At 38.7% G+C, this 12262-nt stretch overlaps 1 protein-coding gene across 1 annotated transcript in view; it reads left to right on the forward strand.

The window, feature by feature from the left end:
• Positions 1-11385, forward strand: part of ube2h (ubiquitin-conjugating enzyme E2H (UBC8 homolog, yeast)) — a 25563-nt gene extending 14178 nt beyond the window's left edge. Inside the window, exons 2-7 of the mRNA XM_032504993.1 lie at positions 2218-2294; positions 3375-3449; positions 3563-3602; positions 5380-5432; positions 6730-6858; positions 7054-11385. Coding sequence (XP_032360884.1) covers positions 2218-2294; positions 3375-3449; positions 3563-3602; positions 5380-5432; positions 6730-6858; positions 7054-7178 — 499 coding nt within the window. The 3' untranslated portion in view covers positions 7179-11385. The remainder of the gene's footprint in view (positions 1-2217; positions 2295-3374; positions 3450-3562; positions 3603-5379; positions 5433-6729; positions 6859-7053) is intronic.
• The last annotated feature ends 877 nt before the right edge of the window (positions 11386-12262 follow it).

Consider the following 12262-nt stretch of genomic DNA (forward strand, 5'->3'; position numbering starts at 1 on the left):
AGAGTCTCAGCATGGCTCTTTCGCTCCAGCACAAGTCAGACCAGAGAGCTTCCTCTTCTGTCTGACAATGACACGTTTCCTTGTAGAAGCCAGGGACTCAGTCTGCTCTTTGCAGACTCAACCAGAGCTTAAAATAACCTTCAGTTTGATTTAACCCTTTGGGGGTCAGTGCTACATTACTGCTAATGGGATACTCACTTAGTCAGGATTGACGAGCCAGCTGCTACTGTGTGGTGTGGAAAACAGATTGTTATCCCACCTCTTATACCTTCTGTCTCTAATGTGTTCTTTGAGTCTTTCACTCTAATTTTGTGATTATTCTTTCTCTCATTCTTTTGTTGTTGTCTCTCTCTCTGCTTTGATTTCCTGTGCCTCTTCCCCCTGCTCACATGAAAAAAATTCTCTGTGATGATTTTGTGTTAGATTAGAGAAAGGAAACAAAATGTATCACTTCGGTCTTTTTAAACCTGGACCCTAGTTTGCTATGTCTTTGTATCTTAGTGACTGATGGGAATTGGTCCAGTATCAAGCAAGCTCGCTGCAGTCAGCAAAACGAGCTACAATGTATGTTATTGGGCAATTCACACCTTCAATTTGTATCCACGAAAGTGCTGTTTTTACCACTGACGTGCTCAGATTATTGTTCCAAGTGTCTGACAGCATGGAATGGATTCCTACGGAGGTCGACCTTTCTCGCTGAACCAGCCAGACTCCATGTAAATAAACAGTAAATTCAGCATTGTACACCACACACAAAGTTGAGAGAAACAAAATAAAATTATGAAAAGCTGTCTTGGTTTGTCTTTCCACTTAACCCACAATTGCCACTCTGGTTTGGTTGAAAATAACATGTACTTTACTGATGTACATGTGGAAATATGATGGTTCTACACATGCGAAAAGTATTGTTTATTTATTTAAATGGGGTCTTGGCAGGTGGTTGGTAGGTTTAGAGATAGCGATCTCTGAGCTGTTTCTTGTTTAAAAAAAAAAAGAGGATTTTACTGCTTTAAAATAAAAAAAAGTCCATCTCTGTAGGGATCCTTTCCATAATATAGTCTGACAGTTATAATAACAATCTGAGCCTGTCAGTGGCAAAAACAACGCTTTATTTATTTGCCCTATAGGATTACATTGCAGCCCAGTTTGTGGCTGCCGGTCAGTGTTTTTGCTTACTGGCCAATTTCAAAGATTTTTGTTCACATGAGTCACCTACATAAAAACATAGGAAAATAGAGTTCAGGTAAAAAAAAAAATTCTTTTTTAAATGGTTGAAGGCTTATAGTTTACCGCTTGACAAAGGCACGTCTCAGTTTAGTACCTTACACATGCCTTTCAGAGTGCTTCTTTCTGATCCATTTGGGTTATTGGAGCCACTCTGTCTATCTGAGGAACTCAACATAATGTCATCTACATGAAAGAAGAACTACATGTATGTCTGTGAGACTCTAGTGTGTAGGTTTCAGATAGTGGGAGATTCTCTCCACTTTCTTCAAATAACACAAGTTGAATCAGTAATTGATTATGACAAACTAAGTTGTTTTTATGTAATTTTGTATATAATGTTGAAACGGGGCAGACATAGCGAGGGCTTAAGGGTTTTGTCAGGAGTATATGTGGTAAAATAAACTTGTAGAATCTCATTGTAAGGAGATTGACTTCTGTATTGTGGTTTTCAGTGGGGACTTGTGTGTTATTGCTATTGGAGAGGGACAAGTGGAGGAATCCCTGCATGGTTCTGAAGCATGGGGGAATATGATCTGCTGGCAGATGTGAGTGTGCATGATTTTTTTGTTTTTTGAATCACTGGCCTGCATACTTCACATTCAATCTGGGTTTATTAATTTGCGTGCAGAATGACACCTTGGTGTAAGGCTAAAGATTTGTCATTTATGTGATGCTCCAGGACTAGGGGTCAGAACATAATCCTGCATTGATTTGTTTTCGTTATCTGTCTAAAGCAATTATATCTCTCCTTAGTTTTCATAACTCTGTATGATATGAAAGAATGATGTTGGTAAGGAGAGAGGACTCTTGTCAACAAAACATGTAATGTGTTACCTGGAAACAACTGCAGCTGAATTACCATTTAACAGAGGCCAAATTATTAGTGATCCTGAATGTTATTTCATAATTTTTCATTATTGTAGTCCCTCAGGTTGTTTGTGTTCATGTGTATGCAGTCATGTGATGATATTGTCCTTAACAGCCTTAAAGTATTGAGAGCAAGCATGAAGTCACCATCCTCAGTGGACTCAATGAATTTGTAGTGAAGTTTTTTGGACCACAAGGAAGTAAGTGTTTTCTTTTCTGATTTAAAAATGTTGTTTTGTCATGATAAATTAAACAACTATCTTTATTTGTTGCTGAGTCCTCAATTGGGCTGATTAATGTGCTCCTGAAAGCGGCCATAGGATTTTGGGTGTGTTCTCATCCGGGTTCCATGAAATATGGAACAAATTAAGGAGAGTTTTATTTATGTGTCTGCCACTTGGGATCTTGAAAGCTCTTCCATTAATGCCCCTTCTCTGACCAAATGTTTAACTTTTCGTAAAACTCTAATTAGAGCATGAAATGACAATGAATGTTGTTCTGAGGTCAGCCAGCAAAGGAATTTATCATTTTTGTGTGTAGAACATAAAGCGAGGTTAGTCACAGCAGGCATAAAGAATGTAAAGTGTATTGAAACCATGCCTGAGGCCACAAAGTGGATGAGCCAGGCTAGATGGGAATTTTGATGAGGAGAGCGGCCTCATCAGCAGGAAATACTTCTTTTGTGTGCTGTTCGCAACATCTGTCACATTAAAACCACTGCCACTTAAAGACTGACTCACGCATCAGCAAAGAGAGGAAGTGGGTGTAAGACCCTGTTAATGATGCCTCATAACTACGCAAAATAAAATGGCACTGTTGTCTGCCCACATGTGTGTGTATATGCACATATTCGCCACCATTCAAACCATCAAGTGTGTTTTCAGTCACCTATGTGCTGTTCAGTACAACACAAAAGGGTCCTGTTACACACAGCTACCCTGTGAGAGCATCACTCACTCACACAATCTCTTCTGTTTTAATGTTTGTGCATAATATGAAGTGATTTGGAAGTAAAGAATTTCCCTGGCCTGAAATGCATTACTGCAAAACATGATGTAAATGGCAAAGGGAAAACATATGTGTAGTTTATTTAAGTGTCCCTCTCTCTATTGTGTTTCTGAAAGAGAGGAAAGGAGTGCATACAATCGATATACCCCTTCAGTGTCTTAATCCATCTTAGTACATAATGGATGAAATGTGAAGTTAAATGGAATGAAAGTCTCTTCTCTGTCCTCAACAGTGTTCTCTCATTCATTTTTGTGTTCTCTCCTCATGTACAGCACCTTATGAGGGAGGCGTATGGAAGGTGCGAGTAGATCTTCCTGACAAATATCCTTTTAAATCACCATCAATAGGTAGGGGAGCTCTACTATCGCATGAGGGATTATATAACCATATTTTTGGAGGAGGTTCCACTTTTTTCTTTTTTTCTTTAAACACTTTCCTCATCTCTGTCTTGCTTTTTCAGGATTCATGAACAAGATTTTTCATCCCAACATTGACGAAGCGTAAGTTGATTATAGCCGTTTATTTGAAGTCAGTATTTATTGGATTATTGGTCCTTAACACCCTTTAAGGCCTTGTGTATTTCAGCTCATCAAATAATATTTGCTTGTAATTATGTCATGTTGCTGGCCTGTCATATTGTAAACTAAAAACATTGCTTGAATTTATTAATATTTCTTTGTTTTCTATATTTCTTTATACATGTTTTGAAATGTAGGCTTTGAAATAGTATAACATATCAGCTTGTGTTGTGAACTACACTTTTAACTTTATATGAGCCGCACAATTGGCTAGCAGCAGCAAATCACCTCATCTCAGCCCAGTAATCCACTGCTTGAGAGAGTAGCCTGTGAAGGTTGGTCTCTGGGAGGACCAGGGGCCCGTTTCAAAAGGCAGATTTAGTAAAAACTCCTGAGGTGAGGGGAAACTCTGGGTTTTCCATTTCAGAAAGGGAGGTTTATCAAATCTTAAAAAGAAGGGTAACTCCAGCGCGTTTTAGAAAGAGACGTAACTTAACCTCAGTCAGTTACTATGGTAACTGAGCCTGTGAACCTAACCTGGTCTCCTTTTGACACAGCACTTTTTCATTTTCTCATTCAGTCTGTATCAGGCAAATTTTAGCACAGTTTTGTCATCTGCATGAATAAACAAGGTTGGTTTATTAACTCTATTAGGCAGATCATAAATAGTTTTTTTTCTCTCAAACTTGGCTTGTCCTCTTGTTGACGATCCTGTTGAAGAAGCTGTATAACTTCACAAGGAGTTCAACATACATCGGGAGATTAAATTGAGGCCCCAACTAGATGTATTTCCATTTCCAGATAACTATCTATTTGAGCAATATTGTTTTTCTTCACAGTCCATCAGATATGTACCTAACCTTATCCGTCTTCATATAACTTACATCACTCATCGTGGATATGCTCTTAGATCCGAGCAGATTCTTTGTTTCGCATTACCTTTTTTTTTTTTTGCAAACGGCAATTTTCTTTACAACATTGGTGATGCGGAGCATATTAGTAATGCCACTGTATGCAGAGTTGTCAGAAGAGTGTGCCTCGCTCTGAAACATTTTTAAAAAAGTTTTTATAGTGATCCCTGGACACAAACCAGTGAGAGCCATTAAAAAGAGGTACTACAGGATTGCAGGTGAATGACTATATGAATTTGAAATATATGATTATACATTATAAATCTGTTAATGACATGGTGCTGCAGCCTCAGAATGCGATTAGTAGTACTTTTTTCCCCACAGGATTGCAACTATGAAAAAAGATTAGAAGTTCAATACCATTCCACCAGTTTTAACCAGTAATATTATACTTGTGATTAAATAGGAAATAAATGCACTATATTGGAGCAATATTTGCCCAAACCAGTTCTCGCTCTTTTGCAGCAGCGGCCGTGTGTTTTTTTTTCACGAAATAGATGTTCAAACTCACTGTATTTGCGCTTAAGTATCCAAAGGGTTAAAGTACAGCAACTGATTTCTTTTTTTTTTTTTTTTTTTTTTTGTTGCCATGGTGAATCATAATATAATGGCTCCATTCGTGAAGCCTTTTATAGTGTTGATGCATGTGATTAACTCTGGATAAACCTAGTCAAAGGTGATTGAACCAATGTAAAATGCAATGCTGTTCTCATACAGAAAAAACAGTTTCCCCCCATCTCAGGGTAAAGTAAGTTCAAGGTTAGACTCCGAGTTAGTTCAACCTCTTTCCTGAAGCAAGCCCCGACGGACAGGCTAACTCTAACTCTGTTTTCTTCTCTGTTTCCCAGGTCAGGGACAGTGTGCTTAGATGTAATCAACCAGACATGGACAGCCCTTTATGGTGAGTGGCCCTACTGCTTATGTGTCCATATTAAATTTCCCCACTGAGGTCTATGTGATTATGTGCAAAGAATTTAACACACTGTGACATCAGCACCAAAAAGGTAAATGCGGGCCCCTTGCTAGCAAGTGTGGTCACATTAGGCAGTGGTGCTCAGTTTTCCCTAATCTACTTAGTGAGGAGAGAAGCGAACACTAACGAGGTACTACCCTGACCCAGCAAAGTCAGACAACATTCACCTTTGACAGAATGATTCACTGTCGGTCAGCTTTGAGAGACAGGGACATGCTCACATGATTGTACTTAATCATTTGTCACCGAGTTGCTCTTCTCACTGTCAATGTGTGTCTCTGCTACTCTCCACGTCCCCATTTCCCCATTCATTTCTCATTACAGACCCTTCACGGGGCTAAGATAGCTTTTGAGCAATATAAATGACTTTACAGCAATATCCCAACAGATGTTTCAGCATTTCACCCTATTTGTTTTCACTGTTGTTCTGGATATAAAACCCTAAATGGTATTTGACTCATAATGAACTATTGATTCTTTTGTTTTGATATAAAGAGGAAAGGAGTTAATAACTAATGTCAATATCAAATGAGGTAGCTTGGCCTGTTTTTGTCTTCTCTGAAATATCAAACCAAGAATCACATTTGTGTTATGTAATCTTTGTACTAAAATACTGCAGATTTTGTTTTGTGTTTTTGAAAAAAGAAATTCAGATTGGACAAAGATGGTAAACAATAGGCCAATCAACCAAGCATTGTTTGTAAGGATTCCCTACAACACGAGAGAACCAAATCAACGGTTTAAATCTCTACTTGATAATTCTGTATAGACTGTATGAAAGGGTTTGTTTTCCCCACTGAATGGACGCAACAGTGACACTTAGGAGATGAGAGCGGAATTGCAGGCATTTCCACTAGGCCTCATCTCTGAGAGAAAGCTGAGGCCTGCTAGCAAAGAGCTAGTAAAAGGGATTAGTGTAGTGCTATTCGCTGTGAGGCTATCAGGGGGAGGATTTTACTTTTGTTACTAGCATATACTCCTTGCATTGTATGGTCATCACTGACTGTTGTGTGTACATTGATTGTGATCTTTCCTATGGCCGATTAACAGAGCCAACAGTTTTATATTAGAAATGTAATTGGCATAATATTGGGTGAGCATCAGGTTGCTTTCAACGAAGCCTGACAATAACTGCCATTAAATGGCCAGATTATATAATTGTCGGATCACTTATTTCTGTCAGTTGGTAAAGTAGTAATGAAAAATCTGTTGCTTTCCTCTCCAGATCTGACCAACATCTTTGAGTCGTTCCTGCCGCAGCTGCTGGCTTACCCAAACCCCATCGACCCCCTGAATGGAGACGCAGCTGCCATGTACCTTCACCGGCCAGAGGAGTACAAGCAAAAAATCAAAGGTTCAAACTAATCTAAAACCGTTAATGTAATCCCTTTTTAGAGTCTTAAATTATTGCACAAATGAATTTTCCCAAATTTATTACCCAACAAAATATAAGTAGTTTGGATCACCTCATTCTCTTGGGGTTTAGGCTATCACTTTTTACTGCCTGACCTTGATCTTTCTCTCTTTTCCTCTCTGTTCTTCCCTCCAGAGTACATCCAGAAATATGCAACAGAGGAGGCTCTAAAGGAGCAGGAAGAGGGGGCAGGCGACTCTTCATCTGAAAGCTCCATGTCGGATTTCTCAGAAGACGAGGCCCAGGACATGGAGTTGTAGTGATAGGAGGGCTCCCCCATCCCGCCTCCTCCTTTAACCCCCACAGAGACTATATTTGATTTCCTAACCATGAGAAAGCAGACTTATAATATTCATATTTAAACAAGTTGATTTTTTTATTATTATTACTACTAAACAAGGATTTTTATGGATATCTAGCCTTTGGTGTGTTTGACAGACACCCCTCCCATTCTGTAGCCGTTTCTCCCTACACAGAGGTTGACATTGCTTTCACACTCTCTCCCTGTCATTTACACATTTTAAAGGTGTCATGTAGGCGTAGACAGGAAACCTCCCCAAGAGCATCTTTTATTCTTTACTCAAATTTCACTTTTTAAAACATGAACAGTCTTTTATGTTTGACCTGAATCCTAATTCTTTTTCCAGAATGCTAATTGATTCTAACATTTCATTAGTTGCCCCACTACAGAGCTGCTTCGGTCTTGCTTGCCTGAGTGACAGCTCTACAATATTGTCCTGTAGTCAAGAGGGTTTTTTGAAGTGAACAATCACACGCAAGGTGTTATAACACACCTTATATAAAAATACTAAAAGTGTAGTGCCAATAGACGCTTATAAATCAACCCTGAATGATGGCTTTGTTTCTCGTTTAGTTTGGATGATAACTTGGAATGTTACTTAACTTAATGTTACTCTTCGTTAACCTGCGGCAGCTGCCTGTCTACACATGCCGCTGTGCATGGCAAAATAAATGCTTAACAAGGTCAGGTCTTGGAAAACAGATTAATTAAATATGTCTCGTTACAGGGCGAGGGACAGTGTGGTGACAAAGATGTGTTGGGTGCTCTTGGTGTTGATTTGTAGAACGTACTCTAGCTGCATAAACCGTATGGAAGACTTGTGCACAAAGGAAATGAAGAAGGGAGTGGCCTTTAGTGGAGACTCTGGTCAGAGTCACTTGGTATGATGGAACCTGGAAATAGCCCAGATCTACCCTTTAACTATCTAACCATATGAATTTCATTCATGCTGCTGACACTCTGTCAGGAGGTGCATCAAACACATGAGCACCAAACGTGTGCACGATGCCACTGGCATTCAATCACCTGTCCTGCTTTAAAAAACACGTTGCTGTTAGTATTATTGGTCAATAACAACTTTTCATGTAGAGAAATAACGTAGTTCTCACCTATTGTGGTGAATTCCGAAAACCAGCACCAAATCAGTTTTTTCATTTTAGTGAAAAGCAACAGAAATGGTCATATGGTTATTGATTGGATCGGAGTAAAAATTAAGTGATTTATTGAAGATTCTGGTTTGTGTAGTATCGGTCCTCTTTACATTCCACTGTTTCATGGAGTTTGCTCCAATGCATGCCGTTCGTAATGGTCTGACCTGTGGTCTGTACCCAGACTGCATCAACCGGACCCCCACACTTTGTCTGCCTACCACGACACCTATTTGGATCACTAGTTTTGAAGAAGATTACAAAATAAGAGCTCAATGTAAAACATTTAGGCTTGTAGCAAATGAGAATTAGTTGAGAATTAATTTCATATGTATAGAGAAGAAAGAAGTTACTCATTGTTGATTCAATGTGGTGGGATAACATGCAAACCTTGATACGTGGAAAGAATACAGGGATAAGACACCGTTCTGTGGTCTCGTGAAAACTCTGTTTAACCCAAAACACTGGCCGAGTGTTGCTTGTCGGGGCAAACATGGCAGTCAAACTACCTAGAAAACCCTGAAAAGTATTTACTTCATAGATTGCAGTAAGAATCGCTGGTTGCTTTGTGGGAGATTCAAGGCTAAATCATCCTCAGAAGGTTACCTTATCCTCACAAAAGGAAGGGCGAAGAAGCGTTAAAGTCCCCAAAACCATTATTTCAAAAAGCCATGAAAGTTAAAAGCAACTACAAAAACATTGTTTTTAGTCATCCTACTTTTATTTTCCTCTTTCTGCAATATGACCTTGCACAATTTGTGATTTGATATCCAAATGTTCACTCAGTCGCAGAAAAGGGGGATTGCCCATGGAGTGACGTTGGGTTTATTTTAGCTAATGTAGGATCGTTAGACTTTTCTGGCTCAGGTTTGAAATACAGTTTGGTTGTATCTTGCATAGTAATTAACATTTTCACCCAGGACGTGTTGAAAGGATGGGATTCATGCTAATATTTGTTGAACTGTGTTTTTGACAGGGTAGTTAGTTTTGCTCGGTGTTGACTTCGACTAAACAACATATGCTATATGGCTGTATTACAGATAGTTAGCTAGTTTGGTATACTTACCTGATAAAGCATTCATTGTTCATCTGATTTTTAGTTATTGTCTGTTGTGTGGTTAAATGTAAGATACTCCATAGACTTGCCTGCTTGTCCTCTTCTTGCAGAGTTGTACAGATGAGTGTGAGTGATTTCAAACTAGGGTGATGTTTGACCTGTAGTGAGCCTGATAGATCTAACTGTACAGAATTCAAAAGTGTGGTTCAACCCTTTTCAAGACATTGGATTTTCTCCAAAAACACAATCCTATGCTCATAATAATAATAATAATAATAATTAATTTCTCTCACCCAACCCGGGGAGGTTTTGAATGTTAGCTCAGGGTTAGCTTCCAGGAGGATGCAGCCATTTTAACTGTTGTAGAGCTAACGTTTGTGATACGTCAACATGTTCAAGGCAGTATAAAGCTATGTGAATGTTTTCAGAGTGTTTGTGGTCCACATCCACTCAAACAGAACAAACCTACAAACTGTATGCAGATTCCCACTCTCATGATTGGCTTGTGTTTTCTCCCTAAGCAGCCTATAAATTTGTTTGTTTTCCATTAGACATACTTTCTTTTTTTGTTTTTAATCTTGGCCGCCAAGCACCACTGTTCTAAGTTATGGTTCAGCTAAATTATCACCCTGATAAGAACTTGATTTTTAGTTGTTGTTTTTTTGTTTTTGTTTTTCTCTTAAATGATTCAGATTGAAATTCTTCTTTTACATTTGTGCAGTATTGTATGCGAGTGCTGAAGATACAATATATCCAAGTTGATAATTGTAATAAAATGGCACATAATGATGCAATTGTGCAACAGGGAACTAATGATATTCTTTATCTTTTCAAAACCATGACTTTTGTGTTTGGGTAAAATCATAGGTTTGGTTTTTGGCTTCTGCTGGGCAATAAACTGATGATATACTCAGCTGTGGCCTGGTTTTGCTCTGGTGAACATGACACCATTCTGATCTTCACTTCTCTTTTTTTTTACTCCACATTTATTCATTCAAGGTCAAAAATAAATAACTACTGCCTTTTATGTTTCAGGTTGTCTTTAACTCGAATCAATTACTAAAGAAAATTTCCTCAGTGAATGATTATGCTTCCCATTGCAACTTGAATTCTAAATTATTTTTGAAGAAAAAAAAAAACACGTTCATTGTGCTTTTATTTAATTTCCCTTTGGCTTTCACCCCTCCTCCTCGTCTGCTCCAAGATCACAGGTGTACAGATAACAATGTCTTACCTACCCACAGTTTTAAACAGCGACTCCAGACAACCACAATAACACGATTGACAGGGGCTTTTACAATTCTAACTGCAGATCTGCAGAGAAGGTCCGGTCCAAAGCCATAGCCCCACATCCGTACTCGCACTCCCCCACACCCTGCCAAATACAATGAGGATGACGGGCCTCCGCTAAACAAATGGACTGCTCTATCTTTAATCCATAGACGGGACATCTAGGACCTGTTCTCAGTTTTAGCAGCACATCTGCAGAGAGCCAGCACCCTGATCCTGTAATATCACCTCCCTCTGTGTGTTGACTGTGTCTCGTTATGCACTTGCATGCTTCTGGTGTGGAGTCGAGGCTCGCTTGGTGCACACCTCCCATTCTGTTTTGGGCTTGTGTTCGTGGCCTACTGCTGCCATCAGGGGATTTAGCAGGTCCACACAGCATGGAAAATGGCAGTTATTTTTGTTATAGAAACTACGTATTTGTTACCTAGTGTGTGATACTTGAGGGTTAAAAAGTCAAAAGGTTTTTATTTTTATTTTTTTCTTCGAAAAGTCCATCCTTGGTCTTATTTTTATCACCCTCTTTGCCCTCTTGTTTTTTTCTTTGCATTGTGAAGTGGGCATGCTTGTCAAAAAGACAAATGCTCTCTATTAATATGCTTATAACCTCATAAATAGTTGTGTATAAAATAAACTGTTATAACTTCTTTTTTAATAAAACATTCAATGTGTATTAAAGGTCTTTGTCTGAGGCTGCTGATTGTAATAGGTTTCACCCAGTGGGCTGTAACTTGATATAGGATCTGTCATATCCTCAGGCCTAGACTGCAGAAAACTTGAACAATATATATATTGCATATCTAAACGCATCCAAAGTACATTTTCATCAACATTGCAATGACCCAGAGTTTTTATTCATGCATCAAGGTTGCTTTCAAAGATATCATATGTTAACATTTCAATGCTTAATTTAAATGGCAGCATCTGTGAACTTTTTTCTCTCCTTTTTGTATCATACAAGCTGGAACCTGTGAGTCCTCAGCATTTAAAAAGTGTACGTCTAAATCTCCCTTAACTTTCTCAATGCGCTGGATTCCAGCTGTGTTAGATATCCTGATGTCCTCTGAACATGTTTAAAGCGAACAATATGATCGCACTGATTATTATTATTAACGTACAGACTCAATCCCTGCATAAATGTGAGAACTACATTTAAATAGTTTTTTGGCCAATTTAGCAGTGTTTTAATGTAGTTTGCTTTACAACTGTCCTATAATGTACATAATGTTTAGGATTTTTATATATGGGGGAAATTACTCAGGCCACCAACACAATAGTTATATTCAAATAGTTTCCACAGTTTTAATCCATATTATGTAATGCATGTAACATGTAATTTATATAATTTGTGTTCCACAGAAAACTGGCCTGTATCAGCAGCACTTCCACAAGGTGTCAGTGTGGGACTACACTCCACTGTTCCCACTGTATGGGCCACTGTCTGGCATGATTCTCTGTGAAACTTGAGAAAGAGGTTAGTGCCCCCAGTATTTCCAGTCTAAAATGGGGGTGATAAATGATTTCAGCTGTCCAAACACACAGAACTGACTT

Source organism: Etheostoma spectabile, chromosome 23 (genome assembly GCF_008692095.1).
Source record: "Etheostoma spectabile isolate EspeVRDwgs_2016 chromosome 23, UIUC_Espe_1.0, whole genome shotgun sequence".
NCBI lineage: Eukaryota > Metazoa > Chordata > Actinopteri > Perciformes > Percidae > Etheostoma > Etheostoma spectabile.